The 22,101-nt window shown below is 35.4% G+C and overlaps 1 protein-coding gene across 4 annotated transcripts; it reads left to right on the forward strand.

Moving 5' to 3' along the window:
• Nucleotides 1–412: 412 nt before the first annotated feature.
• LOC112712672 (protein MOR1) lies at nt 413–21,352 on the forward strand. 4 transcript variants are annotated; one of them, XM_025765601.3, is made up of 54 exons: nt 413–925; nt 1,102–1,207; nt 1,330–1,453; nt 2,515–2,594; nt 2,674–2,851; nt 2,942–3,006; nt 4,656–4,738; nt 4,851–4,936; nt 5,055–5,168; nt 6,451–6,570; nt 6,926–7,028; nt 7,417–7,553; nt 7,858–7,923; nt 8,002–8,119; nt 8,243–8,283; nt 9,065–9,136; nt 9,227–9,334; nt 9,440–9,545; nt 10,042–10,154; nt 10,266–10,353; nt 10,461–10,561; nt 12,033–12,140; nt 12,262–12,367; nt 12,443–12,522; nt 12,619–12,768; nt 12,891–12,966; nt 13,068–13,192; nt 13,282–13,392; nt 13,463–13,612; nt 13,733–13,807; nt 13,881–13,962; nt 14,073–14,185; nt 14,264–14,362; nt 14,452–14,526; nt 14,616–14,711; nt 14,806–14,907; nt 14,996–15,097; nt 15,315–15,497; nt 15,578–15,689; nt 15,953–16,029; nt 16,108–16,187; nt 16,461–16,520; nt 16,649–16,769; nt 16,912–17,034; nt 17,120–17,197; nt 17,289–17,447; nt 17,584–17,742; nt 17,997–18,094; nt 18,176–18,332; nt 19,809–19,925; nt 20,030–20,125; nt 20,250–20,321; nt 20,437–20,716; nt 20,807–21,352. In XM_025765601.3, exons 1-54 carry the CDS (start codon nt 766–768, stop codon nt 21,019–21,021), a joined length of 6,006 nt encoding a protein of 2,001 aa, XP_025621386.1. In that variant the 5' UTR covers nt 413–765; the 3' UTR covers nt 21,022–21,352. The 4 variants fall into 4 exon arrangements, with proteins under 4 accessions (XP_025621386.1, XP_025621385.1, XP_025621387.1 ...); XM_025765600.3 differs by having other exon boundaries at nt 467–925; nt 4,848–4,936; XM_025765602.3 differs by having other exon boundaries at nt 467–925; nt 4,848–4,936; nt 9,065–9,130.
• The last annotated feature ends 749 nt before the right edge of the window (nt 21,353–22,101 follow it).

Raw genomic sequence — 22,101 nt, forward strand, 5'->3', positions numbered from 1 at the left:
CGATAAAAACGAATATTACTTAAATTCGATATTATCCCCCCTCATTCAAAATTGATAATTATCCATTTCAAACAGATAAGACAAAATAAATAAATACAAATTCGAATAGTGTTGTAATTGCTAATCACAAACAAATGAACAATACCGTTATTTCTATAAGACTTGAACAAATCTGTATTTTGACTATTTTCGACTCTATAGATAACCGGTCCTCTAGATTGTTTTTGCCAGGTGAGAGAGCAAATTTCAAAATTTCCAAACAGTGACCTAAATTTGAAAAAATTAAACATGCCACGCGGCTCCATATTATTGGACGCGTTATACCCACTCGCTTGGCAGAACCGCGTGGGTGTTAAGTGTCAACATTAACGTAAACCCCAAAATACCACCTCTGTCCCAACTCCCTAGTGCCGAACACCGAAAAAAAAAAACCCGTAAAACTAAATCCAAAACCAAAAAAAAAAAAGAAAAGAAAAAATTTTCGCAGTTGTGTTTTTGAAGCGAAAGATAAAAAATCATTTCCACGCTCTTTCTCTGTTTTCCCTTTCATTTCCCCCTCTCTCTCCTTTCTCTCTCTCCACTCGCCGGCGCTACTATCTCTCTATCTACACACACAACACACAACGCAACCAACACAAACAAAAAAGCGCAACTCACAGAATACTCTCTTTCTCTCGCTATCTACAATTTGGTTGCTTCTTCTTTCTCTTCTTTTCTTTCGGCGGAGATCGAATAGATAGGGTTGGGTAGCGGAGCGAGCGAGCAATGTCGGAGGAAGAGAAGCTTCTGAAGGAGGCAAAGAAACTGCCATGGGAGGATCGACTATTCCACAAGAACTGGAAGGTTCGCAACGAGGCAAACATCGATTTGGCCGCGCTATGCGACTCCATCACCGATCCAAAGGACCCTCGCATCCGTGAATTCGGTTAGTAATCTCCGCCTGCTAGGTTTTTTCCACGACGTTCCGATCTCGAATTTTGCGGATCTGGATGTGTTTACGTTTTCGGATGCTCGTGCTTGTGCTGCATTTTGTTTTTCGGATCTTGATGCGGTTGGTTTTTCAAATTTGAATTTATTTATTTATTTATTTTTTGGTGGCAGGTCCGTTTTTTAGGAAGACTGTGGCGGATTCGAATGCGCCAGTGCAGGAGAAGGCTCTCGATGCCCTGATTGCTTACTTGCGAGCTGCTGATGCTGATGCCGGCAGGTGAGTTTCCTAATAGATTTTTGTGTTGTTTTGTTTCTATGTTTCTGATTTCGCTCCACAGTTACCTGCATGGTTCTGTTTGATTTTCAACGTGAATTTGAATTTGAAATTGGGAAGAATAGGTTCGGGAAGGAAGTTTGTGATGCCATTGTAGCCAAATGTCTCACTGGAAGACCGAAGACTGTGGAAAAGGCTCAGGCAGTGTTTATGCTCTGGGTGGAATTGGAGGCTGTCGATGCTTTTCTGGTATTTCTTCTTTCCCGTGATTGTTTTGGTTGCCTCTGAATGAGGTGTCTTTTGTAGTTCGCTTGGTATTCTGTGTCACTGTGTCTGACTTGCTGCCAGGTGGTTAGTCGTTGCACAGTTTGTCTCAGTCAATAGGTTTTTAGTGTTTGTTTGATGTATATTTACAATGCACACAGATAATAAAGCTTATTGCTGTTATAAAATGCCAAATTGTAGCGTATGTCCTCCTTTCTTGTGTGCTCTACTCGTGCCAGATCTAGTTTAGTCACGTCTTAGTTTCATCTGTTTGCATACTTTGGGCGAAATGGGTTTATGCTGGGATTTAGGTACTGGAGATTGGAGATTCTTCTCAGGGGGGCTAGTGAGTGTACTTATTGCTACTGTGCAAACCCAAGTGCATATTCATCCTATTTTACCTCTGAAGAAGAACACAAAAAAGAATGGGTTTTAGTCTTTTAGTAAAACCCAAGTGCATATTCATCCTAGTATTAGTTTTTCATAAAACTTTAATTTATTTGTAATGCGTAATGATACAACTTGAGGTTTTTTATATACAGAAGTGTCAACTAATACTAGTCCTTAAAATGAGTATTGAGACCATGCATTTTCCCCATCAGGAATTTATTTTTGCGTAGAAGAACAATAATTTTCTTAGATTTGTAAAGGCGCACAATGAGGAGAAGCTTTTCTTAGTAACAAAATGGAAACCCCACATGAACATCAGTAATATATATTGCTATTCTGTTCTTATTATTACTACTCATGATCTTGATGTGCATTTACTTAACAAAACGTCAGATTCTATTTTATTTTTATTCTTATTTTTTTGTGTGCTTCTGAGGTTTGATTGAGAGTTTTTTTGTTTTTTGTTTTTTTTTTGTTTTTAAAAAGCTTTATTAATAAACTTTCTGTGTTTCATGGTTCATAGTATGTTTTCATATTGAATTTTGAATGTTTAATTCCTTCTGGGAGTTACACATAAATAGATTTCAAACTACTAGTCTTCTCCTTTCCTGTTTTTTTTCTCAACTATCTAGACTTTTGCCTTTTGATAATTTTAGGATGCAATGGAGAAGGCGATAAAAAACAAAGTTGCTAAAGCTGTGGTTCCTGCAATAGATGTTATGTTTCAAGCCTTAAGGTTTTGTTCTCTCCATTGCGAAATCTACAATAGTTTGATTAATTTATTACACAGAATTATCATTTTTTCATACTGCCAGTGAGTTTGGATCGAAGATTGTGCCGCCTAAAAGAATTTTGAAGATGCTTCCTGAACTCTTTGATCATTCCGATCAAAATGTTCGTGCATCCTCTAAAGGGTTGACTCTTGAGCTTTGTCGATGGATTGGTAAAGATCCTGTAAAATCAATTTTGTTTGAGAAAATGAGAGATACAATGGTACGCCAATATTTATTATTGTAGTTCTTAATCCCCCCTCTCTTTATCTTATATATGCAAATTCTAATTCCAATTGACTCTTTTCTAAAGAAAAAAGAACTGGAAGCTGAGCTTATAAATGTTACGGGAACAGCAAAGCCATCCCGCAAAATAAGGTAGATTTTCTTGTTTTGAATTCGTCCTTCCTGAGTATCATTGCAATGTTAGGGTGCATTAAGTGCTCACTGGGGCATGTGTCTGTTACTCCAATGTGATGCAATACACAACTCCCCCCTCCCTCTAACAAATTTTGAATTATATTGATTATTGCATTCCTTTTCTTTTCACTGATTTATGTTTTTGATTTTTAAAACGTATATCTGCTCTGTGCTTGTTCCAGATATTTGTTCATTTTCTGTTGTGTTTAGACTCCTGAAAAGGCATCTAAATGCTAAAAGGAAACATTGAAAATATTGTTATATTCTTACCAGAAATTGGTAGGCACTTTATGCTTCTTGTGAAGTGTATTTTCTGAAAATCTTTTCAAAGTAAAATATTAATAATCTGAGACAGGGAAAAAAAAGTTTAAAAAGAATTTAAGACTAACTAAAAATAAGAGGTGGAAGAGTCTTAGCAGGAATGTATATATGAGTAGAAACTGTATTTGGTTTCCACATTGTTACTGTAAAAACTAACTGCAGAATCCAGACGACATGAACATGACTATTAGTAGGGTTTAGGCCAATAAAACACGTGACCAAAAGGGTAGTTATTCTTGCTCAAGATCTTCATATAGGAAAAATAGTAAAAATGTGACGGCACAAAATGATGTTTTGTTGTAACTTGGTGGATTCTGCTGGAGGATGACTAATGAGGACTAATAAGTTCAACAGAATACAACATGTTCAAAGATGCTGAAAGTCTTCCAATAATACATAAATATTACACGCTATGCAAGCTGATGCCCATCAGCAAACTAATTGAAACGACATCTCAAGAGTTGCTGTTTTAAATATCTTCATTTCTCTCAATCGAAATAGTTATAATTCTGGGTGGTAACTGTTTTCATTTAATTTCCGTTTTTTTGTTTTTTCTATGCTTGAAGTCCTGTTTAGCCACATAGGCTGCGTTTTGTTTTGAGAACAGGACAAGATAGGACACTGAGGACAGGATATAGTATTTTTGTGTTTTGTTTGGTGATAAACTGAATATAAGATAGAATAAATAATAAAAATCCAGTTTACCTTCATTTTTTTCTTCACACAAAATTAAAAAAAGAATAGAATGGTAAAAAAAAAATGTAATTTTGAAAAATTAATAGGGACAATAAAAGAAAAAAACAAGTTATGTCTCCGCCAGTGTCTTTATGTCCTTCCTGACAGGAAGGAAGGGCACAAAGTAGACTTATTCAGTGTTTTAGGACACAATGTCTCTGTCCATGTCTCATCTACCAAACATGATTTTGTGTCTCAGTGTCATGTGTTTGTAAAAAACGTAGTCATACAAACGCAGTCAAAGGGATTTTCGATGAGAAGATGGCATTGGTCAAGCAAGCTTTGTATACCCAAAGCAACTAAACAGCCTGTAGCTACAACATTTTATATACTAAAATACAGCTTACAATAATTAGTCAATGCTGTATTTAAGACACTCAACAAATCCATATGAAAAGTGTCATGGAACACTGTTTATGTGCTGTAGTGTTTTGTAAATTTGAATTTGTGTTAAACCAACAGTGAATGTAACTAGTGCTTTGACGACTAATGTGAATAAAATTCAATTTGTGGGTTTGACATCATCTTAATAATTGCCCACCATGTTTTAGATCTGAGCAAGACAAGGAGCCTGAACCAGAAACTGTAGCTGATGTTGTTGGTCCTGGCCCTACTGAAGAATCTGGGAATGATGGTATGTAGTTGATTTTGGAGCTAGTAGAGTTCACTCTATTTTTCTGAGAACATGACTTGCCTTTCCTTGGTGGTGCTACCATCCCTAACTCATCAATCACTTCGATTAGCAGCTCCTCAAGAGATAGATGAATATGACCTTGTTGATCCTGTTGACATATTGACTCCTTTGGAAAAGTTAGGATTCTGGGAAGGAGTGGTCAGTTTCCTTGCCCATCTCTCAGATTGTATTTATTACTATTTTAATACACCTTTAATCTATTGTTGGATGGCTTTGAACCCTTCTTTCATTTCCTTTCTGTATTATTAATCACTAGAAAGCTACCAAGTGGTCTGAACGGAAGGATGCTGTGGCTGAGCTAACAAAGCTTGCATCAACTAAAAAGATTTCTCCCGGTGATTTTTCGGAAGTTTGTCGGACCTTAAAGAAGGTATTTTGTATGATTTGTGTCATGCAAATGAAACAGCTTGGCCATCTACTTGTCATGCTTTGACACTTTTTCTAGCTCTATTTCAAATCCAATAGTGTGTTTGTTTCCTAGTTAGGATATATATCATGCTGATTATCAGGTGATGCTGATATGGGATTTCTTGTTGGAAACTACCCTGAGGTCTCATTTGTTAGTATTGCTAGCTCTAAAATAAACATGGTTAGGATAGGGTTGCATTTAGTGGAAGTCCAATGGCTCAGGCTTTTTTCATTTGATTTACTTATATTTAGTTGTTTACCTACTCTAGGGTTTGTCTCGTCTTGTTTCTGCATGCAATGTTGGTCAACTGATTTCTAAATATTCATGATATTTGTTGCTACTTTTCACCATTTTTTTAAAAAAAATAATAATGTTTCTATACTTCTGAAAACATATTTCCCCTCAAAGAAAAGATGTGGTTATAACCAAAAGCTGGTAATTTTAAGCTGAAAAATAGCTTATGAAACGTATGAACGTTTTTGAATCTTATGGTTATAAGCAGAAATTGGCTATTTTAGAATTGTAATGATTTTACTGGATATTGTAAACTATCTCTATCATACCCTTTTCTAAATATTCCTGATATTTGTTGCTACTTTTCACGACTCTCTTTTTTTTTTTCCCTAGCTAAATAGTCATGTTTCTATACTTCTAAAAACATTTTTTCCCCTCAAAGAAAAGCTGTTTTGGAAAATTAGGTTATAACCAAAAGCTGGTAATTTTAAGCTGAAAAATAGCTTATGAACATATGAAAATTTTTTAAGCTTATGATTATGAGCAGAAATTCTTTTTATTAATTTTTAATTTTACAATATAATAGCAACATTTTTCATACAATTCAAACAAAATAGATTACTTTTAAAATAAATTTTCAGCTGAACCATGAAAACAGAAATTAATTCTTGCATAATTGATTATATAAAAAGCAATTATATAAATATATTTGGATTGTTAAAATAACTTTAATCTTTAAGCTTTCCCGAATGCACCTACTAACATGTTTGTGCTACACACATTAGATCATAATATATCTTTATAATAAGGTTGCTTCATAATTTGTAGTGATACATTTTGTTCTGTTTTGGCCTTTATCTTTATAATAAGGTTGCTTCATAATTTGTAGTGATTCATTTTGTTCTGTTTTGGCCTTTATGTTGGATCTTCTGTAATTGTGAACTTCATTGACATTTTTTAATATGTTTATTTTTCCGACTAAGGTTAAACTAGTAGCTTTTGCTTGCAGCTTATCACAGATGTGAATATTGCTGTTGCAGTTGAAGCCGTTCAGGCTCTTGGCAATCTTGCTCGTGGATTAAGAACCCATTTTTCTGCAAGTTCTCGTTTTGTGTTGCCTGTTTTACTTGTAAGTACCAGTGCACATAATATATGGATGGGTAACAACTGAATGCACTTTTTCCGCAGGTTTTATATGTATTCGTTGGTTCTTCTATTGCATATTCTATATTATTTGTGAATTTTCATGCATGCCTCCATGTGCTCAAAGTTTGTATGTTTTCAGTAGCAATTTATTAATTGATTTTGGTTTCGAGAGCTAATTGTCTTGTGCGTTTGAATTCCTTGGGGTAATAGTAGCATTATGATTCTAGCTTTCAAAGAAATAAAAATGTTTTAAAAATTAAATAGTGAAGTGTGTTTTCAGTAGATCATTTACTGAACTTCAGAGTAATACTTACTTAATGCAATTCCTTCTTGAGTAGGAAAAATTAAAGGAGAAAAAGCCCACTATGACTGAAGCATTAACTCAGACTCTTCAAGCGATGCACAAAGCTGGATGCATAAGCCTTGTTGATATTGTTGAAGGCAGGTTACCCTCCATATTCTTTAAATTAGCTTTAACTTAGGATTGGATTTCTATGACTATTCTATTTGTTCTATGAATATTAAGTGTTTCTGCTATAAAAAATCTTTTGACATGAATATTGTATATATTGTATGTTACTATTTAACAAAACATTTGATCTTTTCCCTTGTACTTCTTGTTTCTTGAGCAATCTTGTTGGAAAACGTTTTGTTACTCTTGTTATATTGTATTGTTAATTTAATGAACTGTATGATACTCGCATGGATTTTTATTGGTGTTTCAGGGTATTGTCTTTCGTAGCTTAACGCCTAATTAGTTGTATCATTTTTCTCTCTTAGTGCAGTACATATGCTTTTTTTTGACTATACTATATTTATCCTGCTGCAGATGTTAAAACAGCTACGAAAAACAAAGTCCCCCTCGTGCGATCATTGACCTTGACCTGGGTTACATTTTGTATTGAAACCAGTAACAAAAGTATAATTACTAAGGTGCATAAGGATTATGTGCCTATATGTATGGAGGTCAGTTTTATATGAACCGTTTAATATTCTTTTACCTTGAAAAGTATTGTCTTCAATTCAAATGTGATGTATACTTAATTACTTCTATGTTGTCTGAATATGGTGTAGCACCTTTCATTGTCATGATTTATACTGAGTATTGGTAAAATAGTTTGATATCGTGTTTTCCTTGAGCTAGGACCACATATATTTGCATCTATGGGAGTTTAATCCAACCATCTGAAAAAAAAACACTTATTATAAAATGTTTATGTACTGCGCTTTATCCATTCTGTTTGGAAATACTAAAATCTGGATCTTGCAGAGCCTAAATGATGGTACTCCTGAAGTGAGGGATGCAGCATTTTCAGCATTGGCAGCAATAGCGAAGGTAAACTTGTTACCTCAAATCTGCTTGCGGCTTTTTTTTTTAAGAATGTTAGAACCTCATGATATTTATATTCTTTAGTCGGTTGGGATGAGACCTCTGGAGAGGTCACTGGAGAAACTTGATGATGTTAGGAGAAAGAAACTTTCAGAGATGATTTCAGGGTCTGAAGATGCTGTGCCTGGTGGTTCTGCCACAGGTTTGTAAGTTTGGTTTTAGTTTGACTGATTTACTTCCCAAGCCAATATGTTGAAATGGTATTCTGATTTTGTTACGCTATTTTGTATTTTTCTTTTGGTTGACATTTGGTATGATCTTCCAGCACCTGTGCATGGTACACGAGGAAGTGCGTCATCTGCAGAGGTGGGTTCACTTTCCTTACATATAACCAATGATGAATGAAATGGTATGGAAATAATGGAATAGGGTAAGTGAAGTGGAGTATAGGTTCCACTCCATTGTTTGAATATTTAAAGATATGGTGGGGTTGAGTGCCCAAGGCACATAAAAATGGTGGAAATTATAGTCGGAAGGGAAAGAATGAACTATGAAGGGAATTATGACAAACAAATGAGGATTTCATCCTATTGGCCCAAATTGGGGGAAAGAAAGACAAGTTCTATTGGATTGGATGGAATCCATTTCATTTTCTTTCATTCTATTCCATCCACCCTTTCCCGCCTTTGAAACTATGGAATCTCTGTTTTTCTCTGTCCTTTCTGTCACTCACTACCGAACCAAATACACTCTTAATCTTCACTTAGGTGACTGGCTTTTGCGTTTTATCATTCTGTATTGGGTTGTATTTTGGGATTGAATGGATATCGACTTCCTTTTGGTATGAGGAAGGTTGTTAAATATATAGTTTGAGAGTTCATTTATTTTTAATAAGTGGATTGGGAATTCTCATCTTCGAAATCTTTATTTGTTTGTTGTTTTTGTATCCAAAATCTGTAATCTTACAGAACAATGATTTTAGTCTGTCATGACTAATCTTATGTGAATAAGTGATATTACGGTCAGTGAAGGAATTTGAAAACTTGTAAAGTCAGAAAACTAGTATCTTTTAAGTATGAAGTAGAAGCCAAAAGTTCAGAAAATTTTGAGATGGGAAATTTATTTCCTTTACCTGATTTGCATCCAGATCTCTGAAGGTGCATTTGTTAAAAGGTCAGCAGCAAGCATGCTTAGTGGAAAAAGACCTGTTCAGGTAGCTGTAAGTTCACAACATCTTGCTCGAAACTAATATTATGTGGTTAGTTTCTCTGCATCCGAGTGATATATTGAACATTTTTTTGCATCCCAGCCTGCCCCCAAGAAAGGAGGAGCTGCAAAGTCTGGTACAAACAAAAAGGCAGATGGTGTTGCACAACCGAAGGTTTCAAAATCAATTGAACCACCTGAAGATGTTGAGGTAAATTGTTCAGTTTGTTTCCATCCTTTTGATTTGAGTTTGCCATCATAGTTTGTAACTGGATTGCTGATGATAGTTTAAGCCATCTTTGTAAAAATTATGCAGCCTGCTGAGATGAGTCTTGAAGAGATTGAAACCCGAGTAGGTTCTCTTGTACAGTCAGATACCATCACTCAGTTAAAAAGTGCTGTTTGGAAAGAACGTCTTGAAGGTTTGTGATTGTTATCAGTTTTATGAGAATTGTACAAACAATTCTGGGAAAAAACATTTCCTTTGTTTTTTGAGGATTGTGCAAATGCAGTAGCTGAAAGGAACTTTCCTCAAGACTTTTTCATGTTATTAACCTGCAGTCTATGTTCTGGCTCTTTTTTATTGGGGGAGTGGGAAGTTGTGAGCTTTCAACTGCATTTTTCATTGCTCATTTATCGTGTAGTTGTGAGCTTTGGATATAATCTTGTTTGAATCTATGTTAATTTCCGAATCATGTTTTTTGGGGAGATTTTCTAGTTTTTATTTTGATGGATTCATTTTAGAAATAGTTTCTCATAAATGAAATTTTTTAACGCTTTCTGCTCTGTTAGGTAATTTGGGTTAATATAGTTTGTGACCCATACTAGAAACACAAGGAGTCAAATTTCTAGGCCCCACTGATTTATCTATGTTATTTTAGCATACCTGATTAGGTTTCTGAAGTAAGATTTTTACAGCTATTTCTTCACTGAAAGAGCAAGTAGAAGGCTTACAGGATCTTGAGCAATCGGTCGAAATTTTGATTCGCTTACTCTGTGCTTTGCCTGGATGGGGTGAGAAAAATGTTCAGGTTAGTTCTATTTTCTTAAATAACATGATTTATTTTTGTCAATTTATTGATAGTTGAAAATTAAAAATATGGTGTAGTATGCCTGTTAATCTCTGTATTCTCCTTGAGCAGGTTCAGCAGCAGGTTATTGAAGTTATCACTCATATAGCTTCAAGTGCAACTAAATTTCCAAAGAAGTGTGTAGTACTATGCCTCTCAGGTCAGTATTATGGTTTGATTCAGGTTATGCTTAGAATAGCTAGTTCTGTTGTAACAAGATCTTTTTGTGTCGCTTTCTTTACTCATGTTTGACATTCATCTTGATAGGGCTAAGTGAGCGAGTAGCAGATATTAAGACACGTGCACATGCTATGAAGTGCCTAACTACTTTTTGTGAAGCAGTTGGTCCAGGATTCGTATTTGAAAGAGTAAGCATCATGGCTAGTTATGAGCATACCTTTTAACCAGTGGCCACAAGGGTGTTCAGTACTTGTCTATCCTAAAAATTCTGAGCAAGGATGGGCATGGTTGATTGGAATTTATGATTCTATCTTTTCTGTCTGCCTGTCTAGTTTTGTGGACTATCTTTTTGAACATGTTTTATGAGTGATTTCTGGTTCCCATGTTTGATGATTTTCTGTCCCTAACTCTAAAGATTCATGAGATGGAATCATTAAATGCATTTGACTTCATAAAAGTTGTGCCAAAGTTCACCGACTCCACTCAAGGTTTGCCCTAATTACACCTGAGACCCCTCTTGTTCATTAACTTGTAGTGTCCTCCCCTAATCCCATGTTTTACATATCAAGTACCAAAGTTGGTCCTCTCGTCCTCTCTTCATTCCTACCAAACCAATCCTCTTGTGCACCCCCACACCATAGCCCCTCTACTCCCCATCCCCCACCGCAATCTTGTATTAACTGTTTTAAAAGGCCAGACCAAAAGCGGAAAAAGAAAAAATAGGCATTCAAATGTTATCCACTAACAAACAAATTTTTAATACATTACTACAGGAAGATATGTTCTTTCATTATTTGTCAACCAAATGGTGGAATGAGTTTGATGGTGCATAACTATAGATCAGTTAGGGACTGCAACTAACTTACCTCTGCTCCTGTGCCGTAACTATATATATATAGTGAACTGAGTCTCTCTTCTCCGTCCTCTCCTTGCTCACTTTCTTAACTTTCTCTCCAATTCTGAAACTCTTATCATTTTCATACTCTAAATCCTGTGCCCAATATTGTGCTTTCACATCTTAACTTAAAAATCCAGTGCCTATTTCATATTTATCAGTCAGTTAATTCATTCTCACTCTTTTAGCTTGAGAAGCCTCTTGCAAAGGTCAACTCCCATGTTTTGACCAACATCAATAAGGTCACCTCCAGGCCTGATTTGCCGTCCCTGAGATCCATTGCACTACGGTGTTGGATGTTGTCTTAGGCACGGTGAAGACGATGTATGGCTTCTAAAATTATTTAGTAACTTGGCAGAAGAGAAGATGAAGACTGAAATAAGTATTTTATTAAAATAGGGAGAAGGGCAGTGGTTTTATAGGTGCTTTTCTTTTGGAGTCAATTTTATATATTATACTTAGCTGTATTACTTCTTCGAGTTTTTAAATATTGCTGTATCTTTGTAACATCATTGTATTATGTCCATGCCATGTAGCAGTACTCGTGCTTCATAGGTTATATAATAAGAAAGTAAAGTGGCTTAAAGCAACAAAGTTCTAAAAATCTTGTATCTGTTATTGATTTTGTTTAGATTTTAAATGTTTTTCTCTTATGTACTATTTATTCATATCAAGCTTAGTTTGAACTATATACCTTATTTGCTTTTGCTTTTTTTAAATACCTTAACATATGATCTGCTAAAATAACTGTTTTTGTCATGTAGCTCTACAAGATCATGAAGGAGCATAAGAATCCTAAAGTTCTTAGTGAGGGACTTTTGTGGATGGTTTCGGCTGTTGATGATTTTGGTGTATCACATATAAAGCTTAAGGTGTGTTTCTGAATTTACATGCTTTTGTTTAAATATGCTAGTATTTTATTGTATTATTGTCTTACGGATACTCTGAGTCTTGGTTCTAGTTTGTATGTTCTGATGCAATCCTGTTTTGCAGGAGTTAATTGATTTTCTGAAAGAAACTGGGCTGCAGTCAAGTGCAGCTGCCACTAGAAATGCTTCAACTAAGCTTTTGGGTGTTCTGCATAGATTTGTTGGTCCAGGTTATTACATTAACTTTTGAATGTCCTTCCCTCGTTATTTATTTGTTAAAAGGTTCTAAGGTTTTCCCTGTGCAGATATTAAAGGGTTCCTTACTGATGTTAAGCCTGCATTGCTCAGTGCTCTTGATACTGAGTATGAGAAGAATCCATATGAGGTATGCTGTTCATGATGTATTTTCTGTTAAATCTTTTTTGTTTCTTAATTTTCCAAAGGTCCAATTTTTTTTATTTTTTTCATTTGTTTGCTTCAGGGAGCATCTGCAGCTCCCAAGAAATCAGTCAAAACATCAGACTCGTCTTCCTTAGTTGCTGCTGGTGGGTTGGATAGCTTGCCTCGTGAAGACATTAGTGGAAAGATTACTCCGACTCTCCTGAAGAGCTTGGAAAGTCCTGATTGGAAGGTTTGGTTGACAATATCTTTCAAATAATTTGATGTTGCTGGCTTGCTTTAACTATTTATTATAACTGAAATGAATGATGTTATTATGATGTTTCATGACGTTCTTCTGCGATTTCCTTTTAGGTTCGTATGGAGTCAGTTGAAGCTGTAAATAAAATACTGGAAGAGTCTAATAAGCGCATTCAGGCAACTGGAACTGGTACTTTAGTAGCATTTGTATTATAATTTTGAAACTGTTGCTATGTGTGTCTTTTCCTCACCCTCTTCCTCTCTAATCCTTGTCTTGTTTCGTATTATCAGGTGAGTTGTTTGGTGCTCTTAGGGGGCGACTCATTGATAGCAACAAAAATATAGTCATGGCAACCTTGACAACAATTGGTAATGTTGCATCTGCGATGGGACCAGCTGTAGAGAAGGCAAGCAAGGTGATTGGATTGTTTTCTGCTTTTGTATTTTCTATCTTGTTAATAATCTTGTGTTGTCATCTCAAGTTGTGCTTTATTGTTCGTTTCAGGGTATTCTGGCTGATATATTGAAATCCCTTGGTGACAACAAGAAGCACATGAGAGAATGTGCACTGAATACTTTGGATTTGTGGCTTGCTGCTGTTAATCTTGATAAAATGGTCTGTCTCAATCTTTTGTTAAGCGATTCTTCTGTCTTGTGTCTATCCTCTGAGTATGCTACTATTGTAGGTTCCTTATATTACAATTGCTTTGACGGATTCTAAACTTGGTGCGGAAGGGCGTAAAGACCTTTTTGATTGGTTATCTAGGCAGCTTTCTGTGCAAAGCAGTTTTGCTGAAGCTGCACAACTTCTGAAGCCAGCCTCTGCTGCAATGACAGTAAGTTTTGGTCACTCAGTTTTTTGCTTTTTCTGCCCCCCCCCCCCTCTTTATTCATTTATCACATCAGTATGTGTGGCTAATATTGTTTACATCAAATGTTTGATGGATTATATGTAGGATAAATCATCAGATGTTCGCAAGGCAGCCGAGGCTTGCATTAATGAGATAGTGAGAGTTAGTGGGCACGAAACGGTGTGTATAAGAAGAATTTGGTTAACTCCCTTATGAAATTCATGTGAATCATCTTAAATTTTTTTTTTTCTAGATTGAAAGAATAGTTAAGGACATTCATGGACCAGCTCTAGCTTTGGTTCTTGAGAAGTTGAAACCATATGGAGGCCTTCAAGGTAGGGTTTTGTATCATAGCTCATTCTTAATCTACGTTGTTGCTCAGGGTTAATGATTAACATGAGTATTCTTATGTTTATTTTCTTTCCCATGCAATATTTGTGGTTAGAATCATTTGAGTCTGCTAAGGCAGTTTCAGTGGGCGCATCAAAAGGTGTTCAAAAGGCTGGGAAATCAACTGCTAATGGTGTTCCAAAACACGGAAATAAAGCTGCATCTTCGGTATGTTTGAGTTTGTGTTGGTTGATTGCTTTTAAGATTTGTTTGGCTTTCTAACTACTTGATTCATCATCTTGATAGCGGGCTGTTGCAACAAAGGGTGCTAGGTCTGAGCCTATCTCTGTCCAAGATATAGCGCTTCAGTCTCAAGCTTTATTAAATGTTAAGGATTCAAATAAGGTACTGCTAAGCTCTGTATACCATAATCTACTTTAATTCTTCAAAAAGAGTTGATGGATGAACTGTCAACTGTGTTGCCTTACATGCAGGAAGATAGAGAACGAATGGTGATTCGAAAGTTTAAGTTCGAGGACCCACGCATTGAGCAGATTCAAGATCTAGAGGTGAGTCCATTTTTAACCAATGGCCATGCTTATGTTTTCTGTGATTTTTGAATTGTAATAAATTTCTGTCCAACATTCTTGTCATGCAGAGTGATATGATTAGGTACTTCAGAGAGGATTTATCTAGGAGACTCTTAAGTGCAGATTTTAAGAAGCAAGTTGATGGACTAGAAATGCTACAAAAGGTCTTACCTTTTTTGCTTCTTTTTTAATTTGTGCGCGTGCTTTCAGGGTATTTGATGTGCTATTAACTATATAAACTCCAATTGATCTTCTCAGGCACTTCCTTCCGTTGCAAAGGAAATTATAGAAGTTCTAGATATACTTTTGAGGTGGTTTGTTTTGCAGTTCTGCAAATCCAACACGACCTGTCTATTGAAGGTTGAACTTAGTGTTCACTTTTTCCCCCTGGAAATAATATTATGTTATATTGGTCCTTTGATCATAACTATACAATTTAATTGCTTAGGTGCTAGAATTCCTTCCTGAACTGCTTGACACCTTGAAGGATGAGGGATATTCTTTGACAGAGTCTGAAGTAGCGATATTTCTTCCTTGCCTAGTAGAGAAGGTATATTTAACAACTATGATAATTTCATCAGCTGTGGATGTTTTTCTAATAAATCTTTTTGGTTTAATTTGAACTCAGTTGATTTAGTTTAGTTTTGGCTTGAGTGCAATAGTATGTATAAATACTTAACTATCCTCGGTGATGTCAAAAAATGAATAATTTAATTCACGTGGAAAGAGGCAAAATGTCATATATTTTCTCCCTTCAAATGTTGCAGTTAGGGCATAACATCGAGAAGGTTCGAGAAAAAATGCGGGAGCTGACAAAACAATTTGTTCTTGTATATTCTGCATCTAAATGTTTCCCTTATATATTGGAGGGTTTACGCTCTAAGAACAACAGAACTCGAATTGAATGTGCTGATCTTGTTGGATTTATCCTCGAACATCATGGTTCAGAGGTGATGTAGTGAGGTTCTTTTAAGTGAATTTATTTCGAGTATTTTTCCACGGATGTTTATTTGTGACATCATATGTGCAGATTAGTGGGCAACTAAAGTCACTGCAAATTGTTGCAAGTTTGACAGCAGAGCGAGATAATGAAACAAGGAAAGCCGCATTGAATACACTAGCCACTGGATATAAGATTCTTGGTATGCTATACCCTGAAGATCTATTGTGATTATAAAATAATTTTGCTTGGTGATTGTACTGAATTATTGTCTGGAAAATTTGCCAATTATGAGCTCTCATTAAAATGTAATTTATTGGTTGAAGGCACTGCATGGAGGAAGTTATTGTTTTACTTTTTCACTTGAAGTTGGGGGATATTGATGTGACATTTTATTTGGCTTTTGTCTTGTTTATATCTCTTGGCCTTTCTGAGTTGTTTCTCTTCTATGATCATTCTGTGCAGGTGAGGACATATGGAGATTTGTTGGAAAGCTAACAGATGCTCAAAAAAGCATGTTAGATGAGAAATTTAAGTGGAAGGTTAGTGCACACGTTGCTCCTTTTTTATTCCTTTTCAGATTTATTGAAGTACTGATGATGATGGGCGTAATTTGTCAGGTTCGCGAGATGGAAAAAAAGAAGGAAGGAAAGCCAGGGGAAGCAAGGGCTATTTTAAGACGCTCTGTCAGGGAGAATGGGTGTGTATTATTATTATTATTATTATTATTATTATTATTATTATTATTATTATTATGTCTTTGAATATTATTCACATTATGCAGTTACGGCTGAAATTTAGACCCCTAATTTATTTGCTTCTGGTTGGAGTTCTTTCTTTTGTAAATCTAAAAAAGAAGTTAAAAATATAAGGATGAATAATGAAAAATGTGATAAATCTTTCGAGAATGTTCTCAATCTCTAGCTAAAATGTTCAGATGTTCAAGCTTCTATTTGTGTTGCTTTGGTTTCAGGTCTGATGTTGCTGAGCAGAGTGGTGAAGTGGCTAGATCTCTTTCTGGTCCAATTTTGAGGTATGCTGAAATTTTTGTCTAGTTTCTTTTCCTTTTGCTCCTTAACTATAGAGGATTTTTTGGCCTAAATTAATACATAGTTCCTATACTCCTATGTATCCCTGACATCTTGCTTTTTGATTTGTTAGGAAAAATTTCGGTCAACTGGAGGTTGAGAGACAATCAATGCCGCGCCCCATGGCCGTTGCTAGTGGCCCCACAGATTGGAATGAAGCAATTGATATTATTTCTTTTGGTTCTCCTGAGCAAGTAATCATTTTTCTTGTTACATTTTCAAAAATGCGGTTAACCTTTCTAGAATTACCTTTTGACTTTTATTTTCCTGGCTTCTCTTCATGAAATTGGAAAATGAAGTTCAAGCTCTTATTTCAAAAATATTTTTGTGCTGCAGTCTGTTGAAGGAATGAAAGTTATTTGTCATGAATTGACTCAGGCCACTAGTGATCCTGAAGGCAGTGCTATGGATGAACTTGTAAAAGATGCAGATAGACTAGTTGCCTGCCTCGCTAATAAGGCAAGAGATTCCTAACAATCAATCCCCTTTATCTAATTAGAATGATTTTCAATTGCTGATTTCGTCATGCTTCAATTTTAAATAGGTTGCAAGGACTTTTGATTTCAGTTTGACAGGAGCTTCATCAAGATCTTGTAAATATGTGCTCAACACTCTGGTGCAGGTAAATTTTATTGTTATTATTTCAAAAGTTTGTAATATTTTGTAACTTACAATAGTTGCTATTTACTAATCCTGTCCTTGGCTCTGTCCAGACTTTCCAGAATAAACGTTTGGCATATGCTGTGAAGGAGAGCACTCTTGACAGTCTTATTACTGAGCTTCTTCTGTGGCTTTTGGATGATAGGGTTCCTCATATGGATGATGGAAGCCAGTTGTTGAAAGCACTGAATGTGTTGATGCTTAAGATTTTGGTTAGCAATTTTTTATTTTTTATTTCTTGTTGTACAGAAAATTTGGACATGCTATGGCAAATGCAAGATTGTATGCCAAAAGCTTCACAAAATTTATATTTATAATTGGTTTTCTAACTAATGATTCTTAATACAGGATAATGCAGATCGGACTTCATCCTTTGTTGTCCTAATAAATCTTTTACGTCCGTTAGATCCATCAAGGTGGCCTTCACTGGCAACAAAGGAATCATTGGCCTCTAGAAATCAGAAATTTTCTGATCTGGTTGTGAAATGCCTCATCAAGCTTACAAAGGTAATATAAGCTGCCAAGATTAAAATCCAAAGCCGCTTGCAATCATTCATAACATTGCTAAAATCTGGCTATCTGTTTAAGCCTCTGGATGCATTACTCTGCCTTTAGACTGTACTTTTTCATTGAATCAAGTTTACTTCAATAATTGTAGAAGCCTATACTTAATTTTCCTCTTCAATCAGCTTAATTGAAATAGACATTTCTATCTGGATATATTTGTCAGCAATTTTTTCACTTATTTTCCCGTGCTGCAGGTTCTTCAGAGTACCATTCTTGATGTTGATCTTGATCGCATACTTCAAAGCATCCATTTGTATCTGCAAGACTTGGGGATGGAGGAAATTAGGAGAAGGTATATAACTATTGTTGGGTATAGGTACTCTATCTAACAAGCATCACTTAATTTCTATTTTATAAATATTTCTTTTGTCAGGGCTGGTGCTGATGACAAACCCTTACGAATGGTGAAAACTGTTTTGCATGAGCTTGTCAAGCTTAAAGGCACATCAATAAAGGGACATCTTTCAATGGTTCCCATTGATTCAAAACCACAACCCATCATCCTTGCCTACATTGAACTTAATCTTGAGGTATTCACTAAAGCAAATTATTTGATTGAATAATGCGAGGTAGGGGGTGTCCATGGTGCAGTTTGGTTCGGTTATTTAGAAAAAGTCATCCGATCCAATTTTATATTAATTCAGTAATTCTTTGGTTTGGTTTGGTTTTTTTTGTTTTTCAATTCAAAAAAGGTATTATGTTCTAGTTATTTCCCATGTACTAAAACCCTGTCCTATGTTATTTTCAACAAAAAAATATGCAACAAAATAACAAGTTTAATTTCAGAGTCAAATAAAAGTCATACAACATAATAACAAAAATCTTTACACAAGAAGTTCAACAACAAAAGAAATTATAATACAACAATGGAAAAGCATGAAAAGTTCAACACAACAAAAAGAAAAAAGTCGTTTCCGTTAATTTTTCCAGCAAACGAGCCACATTTTGATGTTCTCTAGCAAGACAGCAAAGCATTGTTCTTGATTCTCAATCCTCAAATTAGGGTTACAGACCGGTGCCTCAAGTTTTGCATTATTTTCAAAAAAATTAGAATCATAACAAGAATCATAAAATAGAATTTGAAATACAAAATCATCAAAACAGAATTAAGAAAACCCTAAATCATCAACAATTTCAGAAGCACAAGCAGTAAAAATAACCCTAATACTAACAATTTCACAAAAATAGCAGAAGCAAAAACAGTAAAAGAACCCTAAATCATCACAAACAATTTCAAAATAAAAAAATAGCAGAAGCAGAAGCCATCAGTGAAGAAATAGAAGAACAATAATCAACAACAATCAGAAATAGAACCAACTTGACACGGAGGGTCCATTCTTGAGGAGTTGATGATGTAGACAGAGTGGCTGAGTGCAGGGAGGTCCTTCTGTGCGTGGAGGACAACTGCAGCTGCTGGTGCGTGGCGCCGTGGAGGAGGACGGAAAGAAGCGCTTCGAGGATGGGGGAGGGGTTGCAAGTCAGGATGCTGTGGGGCGGCGTCGATGGTGGAGAAGAGGGAGGAGTTTCGTCGCTATGAGAGGCTGAGAGTGAGAGGAGATTTGGTGCTGGGAGTGGGAGTGTTTTCGGCGCTGTGAAGAGTGTGATTGAAGAGGGGGTTAGGTCATTTGGGAGAGGGGGAGGGGTTTGGTTAATTTAGGGTTTTCATTGAACACCGGTTTGGTTAGGGTTTTTCCTAGCAGAACCAAAAACTGAACTGAACCGCAGCAAAAACTGCAAAACCCCTTTTTTTTTTCGGTTCGGTCTATCGATTTTGTTTGGATTGGATCGGTTTTGAACACCCCTAATTGCGAAGAAACCAACTTTTTTCAGCTAATTTTTTTATTTAATCTTAAATTCTATACCGTAAATAAAAAATCCTGGATCCTAAATTATAAACCTAAACCTAATATTAGATAATGTTGGCTAACTAAAGTTGGTTGCTTATACTTTCTCTAATTGATTTTATTGGGACAGAACTATTAATATATTTTGCACTTTGATCTTAGACACTGGCTGCTGCAAGAATGTTGACTGCATCTGGACCTGGTGGACAAACTCATTGGGGTGATTCTGCAACAAATAATTCAGCATCTGGCACACATGCTGCTGATGCCCAATTGAAGGTACAATGCTTTATATCACACTCTTATCATTTTTGTCTCAATTTTGTTGTCAGTTTGTAGTTATTGTTATCATTGCCTGATATCCAACTTTAATGCAACTTCAGCAAGAGTTGGGTGCGATATTTAAGAAGATTGGGGAGAAGCAAACTTGCACAATTGGTCTATATGAATTATATAGGATTACCCAATTGTACCCAAAGGTAAGAATCCAGTATGTTGTGTTGATTTTAGATCAGATGTTTTTTTTTTTTCATTAAAAAAAATGTATAACCATCTTTATCTTGTTTTATTATTTTCCCACTTTGCTTTATTCTTTTATGTTAGGTTGATATATTTGCTCAGCTTTCAAATGCTAGTGAGGCATTCCGCACCTACATCAGAGATGGTCTTGCTCAGGTTGAGAATTACATGTATTTTTAGATGTGCTTAATAATTGAACTAATGCGGTGCGTTCTACGTACAAGATTGTAAAAAGATGAGTACATTACCATGGGTGATTGATTTTATGCAGATGGAAAAGAATGCTGCAGCTGGAAGAACACCTTCAAGTTTGCCAATGGCAACTCCCCCGCCATCGTCATTAAATATTTCTTCACCGGATTTTGCACCTCTTTCCCCTGTCAACACCAATCCACTGGGTGATGCTAAATTAAATGTGAAACCTGAACCAACAAATTTTAATTTACCCCCATCATACAATGAGGGGAACCGAGTTAATGCCATTACTTCTAGAGCTTTAGGTTCTGACTACATATCAGGTGATCAAAGAAATGAAAGATATACGACAGGAGGTATGTCATTGTTCATCTGCTTAATTTGCACTTAGCTTTTAAATTTTACATAATGTTGACTGAGAGAAGTTACGTTTTATTATACTGCAGTAGCGAGTGGAACATTGGACGAAATCAGAGAGCGGATGAAGGCCATGAATGACACGAATAATGGAGTTCCCCCTAGTCAGATTCCTCATCCATCAGAGCATGTTGGTCCCGGGAATGCTATGCAAGGTGGTGTGCTTCCTATGGATGAGAAAGCTTTGTCTGGGCTTCAAGCCCGGATGGAAAGACTGAAAAGTGGATCCCTTGAACCACTGTAACGAGAGATTTGGTTAAGAGAGTTTCTTGCCATTGCCAGATTTTGAATACATTATTGCCACCGATTTGGTGGCATGCAAGTGCAATCATATATAGTGCTCTCAGCACCGGGTTGGTATACATTAGTATGTATAATAATAGTCGATAGAGCTATTATCTCCTTTTAACAACAAAAAAAAAAAAAAGAGCTAGTATCTCCTTCATACTATGGAATTTATGACGTTTCAGAGCATCATAGGAATAGTCATAATCTAATGTAAATTGTAGTGGAGCTGTATTCTTTTTAATGTAGATCGTCAATTTAATGCAATTATTATCATTTTGGTAGTGCTATTGAGTTTTGCTTTGTTATTTACTCTACTACTAAAATTTGAGTGATGATTCATTTTTAATTTTGGAATTGAATTTAGGCATTCTACGGATGTCCTTAGCATCTTGGATTTTTATTATTTTATTTAGTTATTTATTTTTGTTTTCTCTTTACCATTCGTTGTTTACAGCCTTTTAAAAACTCGTACAATCAAATATTTGTTGTGAAATAAATAACTAAGGAAGATATAATAAATATAAAATAAGAGTGTAAATATAAAATATTAGTATTAATATTCACTATAATTAATATTTTGATATAATAGAAATCATTTATATATATACTAATATATATTAGTAACGTATGCAAGAGAGGAAAAGTTTTGTATATAGATAATATAGAGAGAGAATTGTTATTAATAGTTTTGTATATAGATAATATAGAGAGAATTGTTATTAATTGTGTACGAAAGAGGAGAGTATGTTATTGTTGTACATCAATTTTTTGAGACCTTACTATTTATAGAGGTAAAATGTTGACTTTTCTAAACTTCATTTAAATTCAATTTGGCTTGGGAGCTTTATTCTTTCATAAGGAAAATCATCTCTCCATATGATGAATGGGTATTCACATCATCATGTTTATCACAACATTCTTTCTTAGATGATCATTTAGGATTATACCTCGTTAATAGAAAAAAATTTTAGTGAAGGAAAAAGAGTACAATATCCTTTGTGATGGAAACTGCCTCATTAAAAATAGAGGTAAACGC

This window comes from Arachis hypogaea, chromosome 9 (genome assembly GCF_003086295.3).
Source record: "Arachis hypogaea cultivar Tifrunner chromosome 9, arahy.Tifrunner.gnm2.J5K5, whole genome shotgun sequence".
Classification (NCBI taxonomy): domain Eukaryota; kingdom Viridiplantae; phylum Streptophyta; class Magnoliopsida; order Fabales; family Fabaceae; genus Arachis; species Arachis hypogaea.

What these genes read in the sequence shown, in the direction of transcription:
- LOC112712672 (XM_025765600.3), top strand. Translation starts at nt 766, where the DNA reads ATGTCGGAGGAAGAGAAGCTTCTGAAGGAGGCAAAGAAACTGCCATGG. An exon ending in AGGCTGTCGATGCTTTTCTG is followed by an intron (nt 1,454 to 2,514) that starts GTATTTCTTCTT and finishes TGATAATTTTAG; the next exon opens with GATGCAATGGAGAAGGCGAT. An exon ending in TCGAACATCATGGTTCAGAG is followed by an intron (nt 15,498 to 15,577) that starts GTGATGTAGTGA and finishes TCATATGTGCAG; the next exon opens with ATTAGTGGGCAACTAAAGTC.